Source organism: Excalfactoria chinensis, chromosome 3, assembly GCF_039878825.1.
Source record: "Excalfactoria chinensis isolate bCotChi1 chromosome 3, bCotChi1.hap2, whole genome shotgun sequence".
In the NCBI taxonomy this organism is placed as follows: Eukaryota; Metazoa; Chordata; class Aves; order Galliformes; family Phasianidae; genus Excalfactoria; species Excalfactoria chinensis.
In genome coordinates this window covers 40,870,495-40,891,022 of record NC_092827.1, presented here as the reverse complement: position 1 = coordinate 40,891,022, position 20,528 = coordinate 40,870,495, and the positions used below count along the sequence as shown (strand labels likewise).

Sequence of the window (20,528 nt, the reverse complement as noted above, 5' to 3'; positions counted from 1 at the left end):
CCCCTCCTCTGGAAGCTCCAGGCTAGCTAACAGTTGTCCTTGTTAGTATTTTGACTTGAATTTGCTTCCAATTCACGGGAAAGACAAAGAATAGTGTAGTAACTTGCCTGCCTGCAGTTTCTCTCCATCATGGGGCTGACTTATATGTGAAGCAGTAAAAATATAATCACATTCATTTCCGCTTCAGCATTCATTTCATCGTAACAGTACACCTATAGCTTGACTTCTTTCATTGCAATGCATCATTTTCCCAAGTTTTCACTAATTAAAACCCTCTGAAGCTAACCTGCACTTCTCTTCTCACCTCATAGCTCCCTTCTCTCCTCCTCCAGAAGCCCTACCCACAGGGGGCACGGCCTGGCCCCGCACAGCCAGCCTGGCAAGCACGGAGGCAGGAAGCGCACAGGAGAACAAGTCTGTCAGACTCATTTTCTCCTAGGTTTTACTGCTGAATGTTTATTTCAGATCTTGGAGGAAGCGCAATGGCTCCCTTCCATTTCCCCGCACGCACGGCCCGCCAGGTGTAGAGTCCCACAAATTCACTTTTTGCTTTCGCCTCATGGAGGAAATAATAACATGTCTGTATTCGCAACACGAACCTGGTGTCATTTTTTTTTTTTACTAGCCCTCACTTTCCTTGTTTATTTACATTGTCGCCATGTTGAACATCATGATCAGACCTCCACACAAGGACCAGTTCTCAGGCACTTTAGTTCCAGTGTCCCACCACACGCAGGGCTGGCTTTGCGAGGTGGGCCTCAAGGCCACGCTGAGCCCTCCCCACAACACACAGAGAGAGGGCACATCAGGGATGCACCTCCCCTCAGCTGCCACCCCACTTCCACACAGGCTTTGTGGAAAAACCTGGCCTCGCAATCCCAAAACAGCACGGCAGATAGAGTCTGTCTGCTTTTCCACTTCCACACTTTTTGCTTTTCAGGAGAGAAGGGAGGAGTTTCCTTGAAATCTCTTTAACGTTTGCAGCTCCCTGGCTCACTGCGCGCACAGCACAGCTCTGCCTCTTCCACCGCTTTCCTGGTTCTGACAGTAGTACTTTTAAATGCCAAATGGGGAATATTAAAACACTAAACTGAAATATCTTCTGATGAGTTTACTATTAAGCTATAACAGATGGGGCTGCCTTAAGCTCTAGGCATCAGGAACGAAGCCCAGTTTTAGATCCAAATTCGTTATTGAGAATATTTATAGATGGTAAACTCCTTGGGCGCACGGAGCAGCTATGCGAAATTACAGCAGAAATTAGCTGCTAGTTTTTCAACTGACAGAGACTCCGAACATGTGGAGACACTGACTTGTTTGTTCAGGAGAACTTCCAGTACGAATTACTTGCTGCAACTCCTCAAATCGATTCCAGCTCATCTCACAGGATCTGGGGGTACCTGGATGCTGCTCTCGAGCGGCATTACTGCTTGAAGGCAGGGAGAAAAAGAGGAATAAACCGAGGAAAGATGAACGTGAAGCCACCACTGAGCCTCCACAAACACTTTCATCGATTAAACTCCACAGAAAAAAAAAACCAACATGTACTTTAGATTTGAAATGGTGCCAGGTTCCCTGATTCTGCTGGCTTTGGAACCACTGGGTGCCCTGCTATTCACCAGCACGTGAGGAATGACACCACTGAATTTCAGAGCAGCTGTCTGCCCTTATTCCAGAGCGTGAGATGAACAATGCTACCGCGGGCTGGGAGATGGAGATTATAACGCTAAGAAGAAAGAGGGACAAAATAAGGAACACCAGCAAAAAAAGGAAGGCAGTGACTGAAGGTCACAAAGAAACAAAAGCAGTTCCCCCGAACATATTTTGCACTGAAACATAATATCAGAAAACTGTGCAGAGTCATGTACTCTTAGCACACAACACTGTATCAAATTAAAATTTGTTATAAGCACGGTGTACAGGGGGTTAGCGATAACAAAAACGTAACTCAATCTCAGGCACAAGGCAGCGGCAAGCCAGGCCAATACCCGGCCGCTCTCAGACCGAGCAGTGGCACGGTGCTGGAACACACCAGGCGAGCGCTGGGTTTTGTCATCGGGCTGGAGTAAATATCTGACCATATCAAACAGCAAATCTTGGAGGAATTTTATGGCTCATTCATAGCGCCTTGCGTTTGCAGTTCTTAAAATAGACACTTGTACCAATGGCCTTTTTATTACCCAAAGGGAAAAAGAAAGAAAGACACATCCACACCAGCCCTTTTTCTTTCTGCTAGCAAAGGGAGGCAATCTGATCCAACGTGGGCTGAAACCTGAGTAGGTCACTGTACACCATGATAAAATTCCCTAATCCCTGAGCCAAATTTCCCTGAGGGGGCCCTCCTACTTCTCCTTCACTTTCCAGGCTGACTTTTCCATTCCCTCTCTCGTCTTTTCCTCCCCTTCATCTCTTTCATTTCCCCTACCTTCAAGCCTTGATATCTGATCTGCTGCTGATACTCAGGTTACAGTTTTTACAGCTTAGGCTGTCTATTGCTGTATACATTCCTTTCTTTCTGCTCTGCCGTGATTACTTACCAGAGCTTATTTTACACTGGTCCAGATGAAAGCAGTTCAGATGAAGGGAAACAGCCAGGCCGTTTGAACATTACAGATACGGCCCTACACAAGGGCACATTGTGTTCCCTCTGTCATTTTGCCGCACACATTTTGCACAATGCAACCAATTTGTTACATTATTGTACTCCTCGGGTTTATGGAGAACAAACTCGACGCCTTAACTCCTCAGTGCACAGAAAGCACAAACGATCTTCACGGGATTTCAACTTTCTCAACGAGCCAACAATTCGAGCTCCTACGTTCTCCCCCTTTCTTTCTCTCTCCCCCTTGGATCACAGCAGCCAACTGTCCTGCTAAAGACACAACCGCCCGGCGCAGCACAATGGCATGGCAGCGCAGCCCGCGCTGTAAGGTGGCCTGCGGTGTGCGAGAGGTTCTGCCACCGGCCAGCTCCCTCCCCACGACAAATCCTATGGGTTCAAAGCGCCGTTTCTATCCGCCTTTAATTACCAAGCCAGCTGAAATCCCGAGATCTGCAGCCCCAAGCAGCTATCAATGATTAAAAAAGAGAAACTCCCTACACGAAAGCTAATGCCAGTGCTTAATACCGGAGCATTAGCTTCAAATTGTGTAATTTTTCTCCTTCGCACAATGTTGTTTTTGTTTCTTCCTCACCCTTTCAGACAAACATCTGTTATACTGCAGAAGAACAACTATCTCCCAAACCGCCGAGTGCGCCTGCAGCCAAAGTAAACAAAACAAACCCAGAGGATCCAGCACAGTCAGCCTTTATATCCAGCCAGGATAACATTTCACATGTTTTGATTAAAATTAGCTAATTTGTAATTCTAGAACCTATGAAACTTAAAAGCTGCAATCCGTATAGATGGCATTAAGCAACGTTCTGAGGGCCAGTGCCCTGCACCACGCGTCCCCACAGCCCTTCGGACTGTGCAGGAGCACAATGAGAGAGGACTCTTAAGGAGCGCACTCGGAAAATAGGACGTGCCATACATCTCGCAAAGGGGAACGACGCTCCTCGGGAGCTGAAACTGGTCTGTTCCCAAAGAGGCGATGCCTTATTTTGTTTGTGGCACAGACGCTGCTGCTCCCCTCCCTGTTTGCAGCTGATGCGAGTGCAGCCCTGTGCGCCTGCCCCTCCGAAATCAGCGCTGTGCAGAGGGGAGGGGATCACGCACCCTGCTTAATTTTGCACGGGGAGATCAGCGCTCCGGAAAGCAGAGGTATTTTTATTAGACATCATGCATATTTATACACTTGCCCATACAGTATATATACTATGCAACACGTGACATTTTCCGGGCAGCCCTCCACCTACAATCAGTCTTTTAATAAATGACATATTCAAAGGAAATGACAGGGGTTTTATCCCACAAGCAGGGCACGCCGCTTCCATCACTTCATACGTGCCTTAAACAACAAGTTCGGATGGAGTCTCCTACTACGCTGCTCCCAACTTTGGGGAATCAGAGACATGAAACAAACAGAGGCGGCACAGGCGTGGAAAACAGGCACAAAAACCTAGGACCGGTCAAGCCCGGAGTGGTGACCTACGGATGAAAGAAATGCCAAAGCCTTGTTTGTGTGCAATCGCAGCCACCCCAACATCTGGAGCAGCCGCCTTCCCAACGGGGCCGCCCGTAAGGGCTTCTATAAGCGGCTCCGGGAGGGCACCTTTCGGAGCACCTCGACCGGCAGCAGATCGGGGAGGAAGGAGCCCCGGGGCTCAGCGCACGGAGGATGCGCGGCTCGGAGCGCCGCATTTCACTTTGACAATTTAATTACACAGTTGCAGCAGGCTACTGGAAAGGAGAGAAATGGGAGGATGAAAAGAGGGTCCTTTCTTTCCTAACTTTAGGGCTTCCCCCGCAACCAGAAGGGGTGGCTATTTAAAAGAATAAAACAGGGAGGGGAGCGGGATGGGGGACGAAAAGGCTCATCTCTGGGCACCCCGGGAGCTGAAGAGCCCGACGGGGGAGAGCTTTTTAAGAAATAAATAAATCAGAGCTGGTCAATGAACAGGATTTGCAGCCTGTGAATTCGTCTCTGTTTTCAGCCCAGGAGGCGGAGTTGAGACACATTCAGTGCATCCTACAAAAAAAAGAAAGATGACAGAAGATCCTTTCTTATTCCATTTCCATGCACGACGGCGGCGGCGGGGGGGTACGGGGGGGGGACCCCGCTCCCTTCCCCATCACAGCACCTACCTTCATCTCCTCGTTGATCTCCCGCTTCACCGGGTGCGCCGGCTTCCTGCTCCTTTTATTTTCGGGAGGTCTCCCTTCTTTCTCCATTTCTGCCATTTTTTGCGCCTACTTGGAGCCGGAGATGAAATGGCTGCTGGTGCTCTGGGGGGGCCGGGAGGGGCGCGGGGGGGGGGGATGGGGAGGGGGATCGGGGAGCGGCGGCGGCTCTCAGCGCTGCCAGGCGGCGCCGCGGAGGGCCCGGGGGGAGCGCGGCGGCGGCGGCGGCGGCGGCGGCGGGCGGGCGGGGGGCGCGGGCGGGCAGGGGCGCGGGTGCCCCGGCGAGTCAGCCATCTTCTGCCTCGCCGCCGGCCTGCATGGGAGCGGCGCGGCGGGGCGGGCGGCGGCGGCGGCGCGGGCGTGCGGAGGCAGCGCGGAGAGAGCCGGCCCCGCGCCTGCTGTGGCGCTGCTGGCGGGCTGCCGCGGAGGGGGCGGTGGCGGGGACGGGAGGCCGGCCTCGGCCCGGCGGCGGGCGGAGCTTGCCGCCACCGAATCGGCCGCCGCTGCCCGCCATGCAGCCGGGGGGGGCGACGCGCCCAGCGTGGGGCGGAGCGCGGGCGGACCCCCGCCCCTGCTCGGAGGTGGGGTGGGGGAGCCGCGAACCCGCGGATGCGCGTGGATATTCGCACCACCCCCTCCCCATCCTCCTCGAGGAGCTGCCTCCGTGCCCGGCCGGAGTGCCCGCGGTCGGCGTCGCGATCGTACGGGCGGGTCGCGCCGCGGCGTGAAACGGTTCCGTTTTCGAGGAAGCGCGGCTGAAAAATGTGTGTAGTGGGTTCCACGTGGAGACGAGCTGACTCCTCGCCAAATCCCGGCTGAGTCGAACAGAAATAAGTTGGCGTTGCGCGCAGGAACGTCTCGATTACACTTTGCAAAATCGCTGGTGGTTTTCTGAGCACAATACTCAGCAAAACTCCTTTGATCGCTTCGGGGCTGAAGCGAGCTTCGCTTGCAGGGGCACAGTGGGGTGGGACACGGAGCACAAACCCCGTGGCACCGGGAGTGGGAAGAAAGCGGGATTTTGTGTGGCCACAGCTGTGAGAGTAGCGAGCACCGCGGGCGAGGAAGCAGCAGCCCTCAGCCCGCTAAGGAATCCCAGCGCGCTCCAGAGCAGCCGGGTCACGGCCGCAGCCAAGCAAGGTGCTGCCTCTCCCCTGGCAGCCCGAGAGAATCCGAAGCTGGGCAAACCAGGTCCCTTCGTGTGCAAGATTCGTCTTTTCTTGCTTGTTGTGTTTTTAAAATGCAGCGAGCTGAATCTTTCAGAACCTAACTCTGAGCTCCACAGGTAAGCTCCAAAAGTACGGCGCTTCCTCCTGCTGCACCGCACCACCAGCAGCAACCACATCCTTCTTTTCTATTCACGGGATTCTGTTACAAGTGAGTCAGTGCGGCCAACCCCTCATCAAAAGAAAAGCAGGAGGTGCTCCCAGGATCTCGGCATCTCTCTCATGACAGGGTCGGGATAGACAGCATAAGGGGAAGCTGCTTATAAGCACCATCAGAACTGCAGGTTTGAAACCTCTGAGAGCCAACCTCAGGAAACCTTCCTGCTTTGAATCACCAGCACCTTGCTGATTCATGAAATCACTCACAGGAAAAAGGCAAAATGAATTTTTCCATTAGGGACACATCACTGGTTTCTCTATAGAGATGGTAAAACAATGTTAATGAAAACCTTGGACCTTTTGCTACACGGAATAACCATGTTGCCCTAAACGGTTATTATTTAGTGAAACATCTGAAAACACATAATAGACTACTTGTTTGCAATGCTTGCTATAGATATTGTAATAAAGTGCCGTTTCGCTGCATCAATTTAACAGTCTGAGTTGATAATTTGACAGAAAGATTAATCCTAAACTCCCAGCATAAACAGAATGTCCTTTAATATCAGAAGGGATTTGGCCAGCCCAAATGCCATGAATGGACCTCAGCAGGTTACAGCCAGCATCTTCAGGATCGAATCTGACATTCCTTTTCCTGACTAACAATTGGTCGTTGAGAACTGAACGCCTCTCACAGCCCTTGCTACCAGCTCTGAATTGTGATCCCCACTTCTTGATCACCCAAACCGAGGGCTTTCAGACTTCTTTTCCCAAATGCTCACTGCAAAGGCTTCTGAATGCAGGTGTCGATTCGTGCCTCCTGACAACAGGCTCAGTTTTCTCAGCTGCTTTTAGTAAGCTCCTAAAAACAGCCCACAGTCCCTCAGAACCTCATCAACAACTGGCTAACAGCCACACTCTCAGTGTATCCTCTTTGCCTCGGTACCTACTACAGACTTTGGATGGGTACACAAGTTCTACCAGGCTGGGTCCAGATCTCCTCATCTGATAGCACATTCTTTCTGCAACCATCACATCTCCTAATTTCCTAGAGCTGTTATTACCTTGACATATTACATATTATTATAAATAGTCTTGGGAAGTTGTTCTTGTAGTGGCAACATATGGAGGACCATCAACTGTCAAGACAGAAGTTCATGCATTCAGAATGCTTAGACACTATCTGACACTTGTAGGTACTGAAAGAAGATTTGGAAGCTAATTGTTCCATGTGTTAATGAGGAGGCAATGACTGAAAAAGGGAGGCTTTTATGTTTTAGCGTGGTAGCTCATGGACTCAGAAGGGAGAGCAGAATATCAGAATCTGCAGAAGCCATAAATATTTCAGTCATAGAGTGGCGCTGATCCGAACATCTCCAAAAAGTTAAGGAAAATAAATCTGGTGTTTATGATGCAGAGACCCTAATGTTAAATACACCTACTGAACTGCGACAGCACACATTTCTGGTATGAAAACCTGTATTTTTGATAAAGAAACCTGGTTCAGCAGTGCTCAATATGGATTCTGGATAACATCTTAAAGAGGTCAATAAGGGTGGCTGATTGGATCGGTAGCACAGCTTTTGTTTGTTCTACCAGGCAGAGGTACAGAGCAATGTGGTATCAGTAGGCAGATATCAGCCACAGATACAATCCTGACCCTGTGGAAATCAGTGAAGCTGCTTTTATCCCTGGTGAAATATTCAAGGGGATTTTTGTCGATTCTATTACTTAGTGTGGATTAGAAAGGAAGAATTCCATTTTCTTTGAAAAAAGAATTAAGGTTTTCCAAACACGTTTCCATTTTCTCAGGCAAAATTAAGATTTTTCAGAGTGAGGAGGAAAAAGGAGATAATACTCCTTATTGTAACTCAGCTTTGGGGGAGGCTGAGAACTTCAGGCTTCCCACAATGAGCCCCAGTTGCAGTGCCGTCCATAGTCTCTCACTGCTTTATCTGCTGAAGAGTTTTGCTTAGATCATTGTTACTTTCAAAGCTGGAAAGAAAAAAAAGGAGATGTGATCTGACGTTTGGTGGACACTGAGACACTTGTGAGGCTGAAGTCCAGCTCCCTGCTATGTCTGAGTCCCAGAAAAGCTCCGGCTTTTTCTTGCATTGCCTAAATCAGTGTTCCATGTGCACAGTGGTTTGCTCAAGCTGGGTGGTTTCATCCTATTGAAGCTTTGCATTCCCAGCTCTAAATTTGCGCTTGAGTTTTTGCAAGCGCAGTAATATGGACTCCTGAAATATCGAGTGACAAGTGTGAACACGTTGCCTTAAATAAATTGCCCCAGCTTTAATTCATATTCTATTATTCGTATTCTGGTTTATCACTCTTTATTTGTTTTTAAAGGGCACTCTTTTGAAAGGGCTTTGTAAAGAACGAGAAAGCAATGCTCTGCCATAACCAAGTTCTGTCTGGTCTTTATTAACTCACAACTCTTTGATATTATCAGCCACGCTTTTCTCCTCACTGTTGCCTACTGGCGTGGACGAGACAAGTGAGAAGTCCCGGTTTTCCAGTCAGCACATAAGCAAGCAGCCCCCAAAGCTCTGGCACGGGCTGCGGAGCTCGGGGGTGAGCAGGCTGCCAGGTGCTGCCCGCGGGCGCTGCGCGGAGCTCCCCCTCCTGGTGCCAGACGCGGCCTGCCGCCGCACCTGCGCCCGGCCGCCCCGAGGGCGATGAAGGGCGGCAGGCAGCGAGAGGAGGGATGCGGCCTCTGGTCCCTCCATGGGTATCTCAGCGAGTGGCTCCCTGTTTGCCAGGAGGCCACCCCAGCTCTCGGGCAGGCTGCTCGGTGATGCCGGTCATTACGGAAAACGTATGACTTGCGCGGTGTGTCGTAAAGTAACTTGTTCTTGTCTCGGCTGTAGCTGAGGTGAGCCCTCGATAAATAGAAATTTAAAATCGGGGATTTGGTTTGCTAAATGGTTTCATTAAACAAAGGAATTCATTATGAGCGCTCATAGAAAACTGCTGTTATGTTTTCATTCGGATCAAGGTGGAACCGATCCCCTGGCTTTCTGTATGACGCAATAAGGTGATTATTTATGCCATCAGGAGCAAATAAATGCACCAGTTCATTAAAATATCTGCTCCAAAGCTTTTTTTCTTTCCTCTCCTTTTTTTTTTTTTTTTCTTTCTTTCTTTCTTTTCCTTCCAGCCCAACCAGCCATTTCATGCATACAGAAACACGCCTGTGAACTTCTCCCTGCAGTCAGCTCCTTCAGCTCCCCACTTCCATGCCAGTGATGTTATTTCACCCACACCTTGCAGATGGGGAGCATTCCACTCATTCCTGAGCTGGGACGAGAGCCCGCAGCGTTACTCACCCACAGCAGTGTCTGTAGATCCCTGTCTGCTGTGGATACTAATCTCAATCCAGAGCTTCCTCAGACGATTAGAGGCTGTTCTGCAAAATGTCAATACGCAGCCTCTCCGAAGCCAACACGGTATGGTGGTTGAAATGGGAGTCGCGGCAGCTTTCCAAATATGAAGGTCTGGAAATGTTTGGAGGTATTTTAATATTGATGAATATTTCAGAATTTTTCTGTTGCTTCAGTGTATCAGTGTCAAACCTGTGCGGATTCAAGGCAAGATAGAGCCCTGATATAATCTGTGTCTGTCAAAGTTCTGGCAAATGCTGAACAACTTATTGCTGTTAATGATTGCTCTTTGCCCAGAAGTTCACATAATTCATTAGAAAGCAGATTTTGATAAACAGAAAGACATTAGACACTTCTGAGTCTTCTGTTAAAACACCTTTCTTTTTACTTTGTTTAGTACCTTGCGTCTCCTACGGCAAAAGTAAACAAGGGGAAGTCTTTTCCTTCTTCAACATGTATCGTGGTTCAGCATGAAAGAGCACCTGCACTACTGAAAAACAGTTGAGATTAAACCTTTGAAAAGGTACCAGCAATTTGTGTAAAGCCAGATTGGTAAAGTGTGCCCCAGACACCGGTTTTGACTTTGAGGAAAATGCTTTATCATCTGCCTACTGCTACCCTCCACCTATTCACCACCATTACTCAGTAGATCTGCAGTGACAATTTTATACCTAGCATGAAGCCAAAGATCGGGGAGAGGCACACATCGAACAAGACTCGAACTTGGAGATGGCAAACCATACATTCTAGACCCCATTTCTTTAAAGGACCGTACCTCAGAATGAAACCTGTGAGCCTTCTCTAAAGCTTCATTTGTTCAATACAGTGCTCCACTTGTTCTGTAAAACAAGTTGGTAAAAGCCCTGCTTTCCTGAGATCTTGTAGTGACAGAAACCTAAAATGCCATAGTGACAAAAATGACATAGTGACAGAAACCTAAAATGCTGCCCTATGGTACTAGGGCAGGTCTGGAGTACCTGAGAGACCTACCTGCTCCCTATGCCTCCATTCCACATCCTTCACACACCTTGAAACTTAGGAACTGTCAAACCCAAAAGCAAAGATGGTGAGGGGTGGATGCCTGCATTCTTTGCAGCTTCCCAGGGCTATAGAGCTCACTCTGAAGTGACCTGAGAATACCTACAACAAAAGACAACTCATTTCTTCACCTGCCATTTCTCAACAGCTGCCTGTTCCAGCTCTTGTCATTCTCCCACTTCTCCACACAGAAGAAAGGAGGAGAGAATTTCCTTGGTTTCGCTTTAATAAATGGGTAAGTCCCACGGACACCACAACGGCAGGAGGAGGTGCAGAGAAGTTGTGTGTGGTTGGGATACGGTGGGAATTTTTCTGTTATTTTGAAATTGTTTCTACCTTTAATATAGATCATTCGTGCTTATTATTCGTGCTCCTGAAAATGTTTCATAGCAATCTACATCAAGTTCTTCCTAAAAAGCATCCCTCCTCTCTTTGTCTTTTTTGTGAAGAATAGAAGATTTTTTTTCACAATGAAGATAGTGGTTTATGCATTTTCTCATAATTCTGTATTTCCCCTGTGAGCTTTGTTGCATGATATAGTATGTCAGTTTAAGTAACATCTGTCAAGGGATGGAAAACAATTACAGGTTCTTTTCATTCATAAAAGTCATTCCGGAGTTTCCTCATCCTTAATTTTCTTGTCATGCTTTCAAAAACATTACATCATTTTGTCCAAATTACCCCCTTCATTGCTTATACGAGATACGGTAGGTTATTAATTTCTCTCCCGGACCCAAAGAAACACATCGAAGTACCTGCAGTCACCTGTACTAAATGTTTTAGACCTGTTTAAAGTTGGGCTTTGACGTGTCATTATTTGACAATTACTCTTCTACTGCAATGCTTGCTTTCCTGCCAGCATCTCACCAGAATCCTACATGACAGGTGATTCAATCTCTTGATCTTCTCAGTTAGATTTACGTGAATTTTACACAGCCTAATTAATAACGGCAATGCATTCACATTGCTGTGGCTAAAAGTCTGTCAAAATCCCAAACACGTCATGAGAATACATAACAAATATATGCAGGACTAGAACATGTCATATCTTTCCAGCACAGGAAACATTCTTTGTCCTAGAATCAAAGAATAGCAGAGATTGGAAGGTTCTTGCAGAGAAGAACCTAACTTCCCTCCTCAATGGTGAACGCGTTGCTCATGACTGAGTTCAGTAATGTTTCAAATATCTCTGAGGCAACCACAGCATCTCAGGACAACCTGCTCCAGAGTTTGTCCACCTTCACAGTAAAAAGAGGTTATCTTACGCTTAAATGAAATTTGCTGTATTTCAGTTTGTGCCCTTTGTTCCTTGACTTTTCACTGAGAAGAGTGTGGCTCCATCTTCTTTTCCCCCTCCCATCAGTTGTTTCTACATACTGATGAAATCCTCTCTGAGTCCCCTCCAGGATGAACAGACTTGGATCTCTGAGCCTCTTCTCTTACATCAGATGCTCAAGTCTGTACATTATTTCTGTGCTGCTGTGCTGCACTTGTTGCAGTGCATCCCTGTCTATTTTGCTCTTGGGAGCCCAGAACTGGACCCAACACCCCAGTCATGTCTCACCAGAGCTGAGCAGGGTGGAAGGATCACCTCATGTGACCTGTTGGCAGTGCTTTTCCTAATGCAGCCCAAGCCTTTGCTGCAAGGGCGTATCGTTGGCTAATGTTCAGCTGGTTGTAAGCCAGCACCCCAGGGCCTGCTCTGCAAAGCTGCTTTCTAGTTGGTCTCCCACCTGTACTGCTGTCAGATTATTCCCTTCCAGGTGCATGACTTTGCGCTGCTTTGTTGAACTTCAGGAGATTCTTGTCGGCCCTTTTCTCCCGCAATTTATTCAATTTGCTTTGATTTATAAACTTTTAAGCAATTAGTATAACTATTATCTGGAAAGGTTTTGATTTCCTGATCCATGTAGCTTTTTCTAATTAAACTGTGCATGTAACATTAATGATAATAATCTATGTCTTTTACTGCCATAACCAAACATGAATTTCCCTTAAAGACAGTCCCAAGAATCCTTCTCAGCACAAATGAGAATTTTTTTTCCCTTAGAACTGGACCAATGTATGTGCCTATCTCAATTCAAGATTCTTGAAGCTGCATTTGGTTATCTACTTCTTTTCACAAAGGTATACCTAAAGCAGAATTGCTGCCCTCACCATACCTTTTCACATCACCAGAGGATGCTGACAGGAGATGATTGCAAACAAATTCCATCCCACCCTGCTCTCATGCAGAAGGCTTGCGACTGGATTTCAGCTTTTGGTAACTTCAGGGAGAAGTTACCTCACAGGAAAATGCGTAGTCCCAGTGTGAAGAGCTGCTGCAGGCAGAAGTTGGGACCTTTCTATCTGTTGCTGGCTAATATTATAGCTATCATTTTGTGCTACAGATGTTTCACAGGTGAGAAATGATAGGAAGAGGCATAAGGTGGCAAGACATATGTACTTCACCCTGATAGGATGCATGAGGGCCGAGGATGCTGGCAGAAGTGAGTGTCGAACTACACTCTATCATTTGTGAAAGGAGATCATTGAGAATAGGAGAGATGCCTTGAGACTGGAGAAAAACTGATGTCACTCCAGTCTTCAAAAAGGGAGAGAAGGAGGACCCGTGAAACTAAGGGCCCGTCAGCCTCACCTCCATCTCCAGGAAGGTGATGGAATAACTTACATGCAACCTGCTCTAGGGAAACTGCTTTAGCAGTAGCGTTGTACTAGATGATCTTCCAGCCCACATGATTCTGTGATCGTGTGATTCTGCGATACTTGAAGAATGTCACAGTCTGAACTAGAACCCAGTTCTTATGTCCTGTACGACAGCCCTGTCACTGCTGGAACATGTAATGTGAAATCTTTGTTGGGGGAAAAAAAGTGAGTCTCCCTTTGAACTGTCTTCGCTTTGAGCTCACTCATGAAGCACCAATGACCTTTGAAAGAATACAGAGATGGCACCACTGACAGATTTTTCCCCAGTTGGCTGCAAATAAAGTTATTTGAAATAACTGCAAAAGCTGTAATTTATCAGACTTTTTCACAGATTCCACAAAAGCAAGGAAATTCGAAAGGCTTTCTCCAGGCAGAACATGCCAGTCATTTGTGCATGAATTGCAAGAGAGGAAATTATATGTTTCTTTTAGAGCTGTTGTTGCCATCGTGGAAAGCGAACAAGCATCTGTGCTTCAGAAATCAGTGGAAGGAAGGTGTTCCGTGAAAGAGAGCATGTGGGAAAGCGACTTGAAATGGTGAGAGTATATGAAAGTAGCAGGAGTTCTGAATGCCACTGGGGAGAAGAACTGGAACAAGGCTGACACATAGAAAGGTGGTGAGAAAGCAAAAAGAAATGTAAAGAGGAATATACTGAAGGGGGAAAAAAAAAGGGAGAAAAAAATTTGGCTAGAGAATAGGTCTGAGCAAATTCCAAAAGTGAGAGAGGAACAGGAAAGGAAGGGAAAAATATAGGGCAGATGGAAAGTTTATCTGTTGGATAACTGTGCAGGTAAATGTGAACATGAAAGTTTTAAAGTGTGTTTTACTATGGAAACAAATAGAAATCTGAAAATCAGATGACTGAGAAGGACCCCTGATGCAGCAATGTTCTGTACATTTGTATTACACACAATCTGCACCATGGTTGTGCTCTGTAGCATTTGTCACTGAGTCTGAAAAAAGAGACTATCTGTCGCTGATATTTAATTCGAGAGGACTGCTTACCTCAAATCACTGCGAGTAGAGGCTGCACCACCAGCCCTGAGGTTCTTAATTTTACTGCTAGGCTGACTATTTCCTGTGTCACAGTGCAGTGGGTCTGAATCCAGAATAGCAATTTAATACTCGAGTGCCCAAAATCAGGCAGGCACTTTGCATAAAAGTCTTCTCTTAGGCGTGCTGAGTGCCAGCAGCTCCCCCTGGGAGTCAGTGGGTGCTGAGCACCTCCAAAAACCGGGTCACTGTCACTTGGCAGCTGTGAAATGAAAAGAGGTGAGAAAGTTGAAAACTAAACTTACAAGTGATTGACATCTCTGTGGAAGGGTGCTTCTCTGAAGGTCATTCAGAGTCTGGTAGGTAGTAGATGAACGTTTTTAATACAGATACCTATATAGCTCATAAACTTTCCAGAGGTAATATGAGGATACAATTAAGTGAGAAGGAGAGAGAAGAGAAGCAAGATAGGGGGAATTAAGAAAGAAAGGGATGGGGGTGTTGTTCAAGCCTAATTCGAGACTAACACGGGCATGCCTCACTGGCCTTACCTGTTCATTGGGAGCCTTAAAATAAACATAATGAAACAGGGATCTTTTTTTCTGATATAATGTGTACAGTAACCGTGGAACACCTGTCCATGGGGTGTTCTGAGGAGCAAAAGCCTAAACAGTTTCAGAGAATTTAGAAGAGCCAGACATGAACATTTGGGAAAACACATCCATTTTGGTTTGTTAAACACGACAGACTTGATAGGGCATCTAATACCTAAAATTCAGACAAATGGAATCTGAGTGGACATACCACATGAAATGCCTGCTTGTAGTTGGCTGATTTCTCATTCTCTTCCGTTAAGCATTTTAAACAAGTGCTTATCAGAGACACAATACTCTTATATTCCATTTTGCATTTTCAGCTTATGGTTTCCCAACCATAGCTCCCGTTTGTGTTGGCCTGTATCAATTGTCCCTTCTTGTGTACAGCAGCAATAACTATGACTGCCACGTTGTTAACATTTTAATCATTTTAGAGCATGTATTGAAGAGGCAGGCAGGCATTTTAATTACAGAGGCTAAAAGAAGAACAGATGCAGTAAGTAAAGAGCTAGATAAAAATGAATGCGTCTCCCCTTGTACCACGACGGTCACTATTCTTTGTCTCCAATGGATTGGCAGGGGGACAAATTCAAAAGCAGAGGATTCATACTGAAAAACACTTATACTGAAAAGAAGGGTTTACCCAAACCAGGGGGGAAATGTGTGGATAGTACAGTATAATAATAAAGGAATACTTTTGTTTTTATTTCCCTGAAGCCATTTAGTTCGTGCTATTTAAAATCCGTTTCTTTGTTCAGACACAGAATTTGAAGGACGGATTCAAATTATTTTCTTTGTGCCACCTAAAACAATTTTTAAGCCATTTCCTTCATCATTTAGGTCGACTTTTGTATACACAGACCTTGTTCCCAGAAAGACATTATTGCCTTTGTGTTAGTAAAGCAGTGAGCAGGTACGGAGTGAGAGCAGCCCTTTGGATAACAACTTCCTCAAATGTTCTGTGCTTTTTAAGTTCATCAGTAAACAGAAAGCTAGAGTCAAGCCTTTGGTGCTGGGTGCTCACACTGTGCCACGCTCCTCAGCAGTGGGCAGTGGGTATTTCATGAACCGGATCTTTTAGGCACCCTTCAAGAAGGAGTCATAAATAAGAAAGGGAGATAAATAAAATAAAGGCCCCGCTCACTTCTGCAATGTTTGCTTCAATAGAAAAAATGAAGCCAGCCTTGGTGGGTAGCACATTGCTTCTCATGTACGTGGAAAAAAGAAAAGGACAAAAACGTACACAGGTCTCCTCTCAAGCTGAGCATTGCTGGTAGGAGGAAAAAAAAAGAACATTTAATATTCAGTCTGTGCTTTGATTATGCATGTGAATAGCAAGCTGCAAAATATACATAACGCTTCATAAATTACACACATTTTATCCCTGTGATATAAGTATTTTAACAGAGAAACGCTTGGATTTATTTATTAAATCCATAGAAAATGTACACATTCTGTATGTTAGCCAGTATCCTGATATACTAGGACTTTAATCACTGCATTTTATTTCCTACTCACCAATTGTGAAAAGGTTTAGATAGCTTTTCAATCTACTTTTCACCTAAAAGGATAAATCCTGTTTATTTTTCCACTGGACCCTCCCAAATTGCACCACATTCTTTGATTTCAAAGGATGCTGTGATGGAAAAAAATAAAATCCATATAAAATCTATAGATATGTGGGGAGGAGTGTTTAATGGAGTGTGTGTGAGTAAGCCTTTGTTCAGCACAGCTGTCATTTACTCTGCTGCTTTCACCCTCATCCCGACCATGAACTCCATAAGCAGGGGACCATCTCCTTTGTCGCAGTACTAAAATGTGTCTGGTTGGAGTTTTTCACTGCTACTGGAGTGCAACTAAATAGAAATAATAAATAGTTAATAGGTTGCCGAGTTGCAGAGGTGGGGCTAATTAGCTGAGGCTTCACGGGGTGGTTAATGATGGATTAGGAATGGGGAAACTGATAAAGCTGAATATGTAAAGGCTAATATTGTACAGGGTGATGGATGCTTTGTCAGCTTCGATTGCATACGACCAGAATTAACATTGTGCTTATCTTCCTCCTGCTCCTTCCATAGATTACTCAGCTCTAAAGCACTGCTGTTTTATAAGTCCCTGCCCAAATTCCCCTGAGTGGAGCAGTGCCAGTCATTTAAGACAGACTAAGAGGCTGCCTTACAATTGAAATTGGGTTGGTAGGTGAAAAAACGGTGACTTTCTGAAGGAGGGGTGTTATCAGCTGCACACTGCTCTGCTACTATTCCTCCTCAGCTTGCTGAAATGGAGGGATTTCAATTGATTTTGTTTTCTTGCAGTGCAGGCTGGTGAGCAAGTGTGAATGGAGCTGTGTGCAGTAAGCATGCAGCACAGGAGGGCTCGCCTCGTTGCCTGCACAGTGCTACTGAGACCTATTGGGTGTTTTGGCTCCTGATCTGTGCACTGACTATAGACCCAAGTGCTGTGTTTTGTGTGCAAAGGAAAAATGGTATCATACTCCTACTCACACAAAGCATCCTTATATATCACAGCTGTATTTATTTACTTGCTAAGGAAAATCAAAATAATTATGCATTAATTATCATTCATTAACCAGCAACAAATCATTTTCTGATATTGGTATCTCAGCAGGTATATTTAGTTTTAAAAATTAACACATTTTCTTGCCAAATTCTATCCAGAGCATGTGGCTCCTACTGAAATCACCTGACATTGAATGATACCGGCTTTTTGTGTGTGTGTGTGTGTGTAACTAAGGGATCAATAAGCATTCATACTTCTCTGTAGGCTATAGGCCAGTAGGAAGATAGGCTGCCTTGTAGACAAGGCACAGACATCCAGGTCAAGAGAAGAGAATTCTTTTCTCAGTTTGCCTTAGGGCTTTTTTGAAGCCTTGGACAAATCACATAACCTCTAAGTTTAAACCTTCTGACTTTCAACACAGAAATTATCATAACTGTCTACTTCTCCAGGATGTTGTGAAGTAAATCAATTTGCTGCATGGATGGATGTGTGGTGGGGAGACTGCTTGGATACTCTGCAGAACAAAGACACATTCCTGTTGGCTTTCATTTTTGTAAACCTTTGTGGAGTGCACCAAAGTGTTTTAATGTATTAAAAACTTAAGCAATATCCAGAACAATATTCGGTTACATAGAGTATAGATAGTATAAAATACAAATATTTCTAGCTTCATTCTCCCACAGACATTATTTATTTTGCATAGGGCCAGAGTAACTATGAACAGTCAACTGTTCCACAACCAAGTGTAAGTCCGTTGCAAAAGTTTTGCTTTAGATGACAGTCAGGAAAATACTGCTACATTTCATCTGTTAGAAGAGATCCAGAGCTGGCATTGATGCTGGCTTTGATGTATCCTGTGGCATACAGTCCAGAGAATGCTGCTGTAAACAGAAATGTCCCTTCACATCTCCTCTTTGTTCTTCAACTTTGATACTGGCCCCCTGCAGAGGTTTCTTTCTCTTCCTGGGAAGGCTTAACGAAGTCAATTGATAGGGGGAAAAAAAAGAAAAAGAAAAAAGGAAAAAAAAAAGGCCTACCATTTCCTTCTCTACTAAAGACTCCAAAGAAATAGACACATATATCATACACATACTGAAGCCCTAGAAATAGTGTGGCTTTTTCTATTGATTCCTGAGGGGAAGTGAACCAAGCCAAAAGCAAGCAAGCAAGCAAGCAAACAAACAAACATAACGTTGTGTCCATGAACTTAAAATACAGTGAGTACATCACACTTTTGCTTCTGTTTTATTTATTTATTTGTATTCTGAGAGGAAGAGAGAAGAAAAAACTGAGAAACTGAGTATTATGGGCGGTACAAGCAGCAATACCTCTGGGCAGGATTTTCTATCATTACCCTTTATAAGACTCTGGCTTTTAATGCTTGTAACTGTCAACTAAAAAAGCGTAAGTAAATACCCTTCCTCAGAATGGCATTTCTGCTTTCTGCTGCCTGGAAAGTCCAACAGCAATGGTCATCTCCATAAGGTTTACCTGGACTTCAAATGCTTTTCGCAGAAATTGGGGTGTTATGGAGCTCAGCACAAGAGCAGAGAGAAGACTTTGATGCTTCTCCCTACAAACCACACTCACAAATGCACATGAAGAGAAGAGCCCATGATTAGGATGCAGGCTGTGCAGACATGAAGTCTCACACATTAGGAGATGGTAGGTTTACTGCCCGTAGAACTCTAATTCTCCTCACTCTGTTTATAAGTATTATTTTAAGTAGACTGTAATTGAATAATCATGTTAGTTTTTCACAGAACACTTACCACATTAAGTGCAAGAACGGACAGGGCTCGGGAGATGGATCAAGGAATTTGTCACTGTTATAGGTTGAGGTGCCTTGTTAGCTCCTCTTAAGTGCATCCCTCCGGCGTTTTTCATTAACTCAAGTCTTTCTGCACAGAAGCACGCCATCACATTCTGTTATTAGTGGACAGTGCTTGTAAGCTGGAACTCGCTATATCCCACCAGTTTGCTCTGTGATTAGCTAAGCTAATCCAATGGCAGCTCTCTCAGAGTTAAGCCTGACTCACCCAGAGACAAACCGCACAGAAAGCAGACTTTGCAGGCTCTCTACATTCCAGGTCTAGGGGAAGCTGCTCATCACAGACAAGTCCTGATGCTATCAGCTCCAGCCAAATCCCCTTCCTTAGGGCAATAACTTTTAAACTGCTGTTGTTTGCTTTGAGTCTTGTCTCAGGTGTGAGAACAGTGAACCCCTTGTGGTTACCCATGGAAGCAGGTAGCACCGTTTTCTCTCTATCATTTCTATCAACTATTTTCTATCAGCTTCTATTTGTTTGTGCTTTCCTGGACTGCGCCTCATTTTTAGTTTTGCGATGGAATTGCGTTCTGCTTGCACCTTTCTCATTTATTCATTTATTTTCACAGTATCCTTCACTGTAACTCTTTAATCACGTGGAGCAACGCAGAGTGAGATGTACGCTTTTATTTAGAAAGGCAAGAAACGTAATGCCCCGTTTTTCACAAGAATAACGTCAATGGGGCTGTTTTCTCATCAGAACTCTTGACTCTTAAGCAGCGAAGCTCAGACGTGGCTGTTCAGAAGAGGTTCCGCACCAGAGGGCGGTGGGCATGGAGCAGGCTGCACCGCCCCGAGTGCTGGCGATCAAGGAGCGCTGGGACAACAGAATGAATTTGGGGTGACGCTGTGTGGAGCAAGAGGCACGGCTGGGTCTGCCTCGCACCTCCCTCCCCACTCGGAGCACTCCGCGACCCTCAAGGCGGGGACGCCGCGAGAGGCCGTCAGGCACGGAAGACGGGCGAAGCGGGAAGGGAGAGCGGCACTGCCTCTCTTTACGGCCCGTTTGCGACGCGCAAGATGGCTGCCCCCAGGGCGCAGTAAGGTAGCGCCGGTCCGCCGCCCGGTGCTGAGCCGGGCCGAGCAGCGGCGCAGAGCGGAATGTGGGGGGCCCTGCTGCGGCGCGGGCTTTCGGGGGGCGGCCCGCCTTCGGCCGCGCCCTGGAGTCAGGTGGTGTCGGAAGCCGAGAAGATCGTGGGGTACCCGACGTCCTTCATGAGCCTGCGGTGCCTGCTGAGTGACGAGCTCAGCAACATCGCCATGCAGGTCCGCAAGTTGGTGGGCACCAAGCACCCGCTGCTCGACACCGCCCGGTGAGCGCCCGCGGCCGCGCCGGGGGTCGGGCGGCAGCTC

The 20,528-nt window shown here is 46.2% G+C and overlaps 2 protein-coding genes across 3 annotated transcripts in view; one reads left to right on the top strand and one right to left on the bottom strand.

Moving 5' to 3' along the window:
* SOBP (sine oculis binding protein homolog) overlaps nucleotides 1-4,905 on the bottom strand; it is a 107,736-nt gene extending 102,831 nt beyond the window's left edge. For both annotated transcript variants that reach the window (XM_072332929.1, XM_072332928.1), the window contains exon 1: nucleotides 4,748-4,905. In XM_072332929.1, coding sequence (XP_072189030.1) covers nucleotides 4,748-4,843 — 96 coding nt within the window. In that variant the 5' untranslated portion in view covers nucleotides 4,844-4,905. The remainder of the gene's footprint in view (nucleotides 1-4,747) is intronic.
* A 15,234-nt stretch (nucleotides 4,906-20,139) lies between these two features.
* PDSS2 (decaprenyl diphosphate synthase subunit 2) overlaps nucleotides 20,140-20,528 on the top strand; it is a 108,975-nt gene continuing 108,586 nt past the window's right edge. Inside the window, exon 1 of the mRNA XM_072331304.1 lies at nucleotides 20,140-20,488. Coding sequence (XP_072187405.1) covers nucleotides 20,277-20,488 — 212 coding nt within the window. The 5' untranslated portion in view covers nucleotides 20,140-20,276. The remainder of the gene's footprint in view (nucleotides 20,489-20,528) is intronic.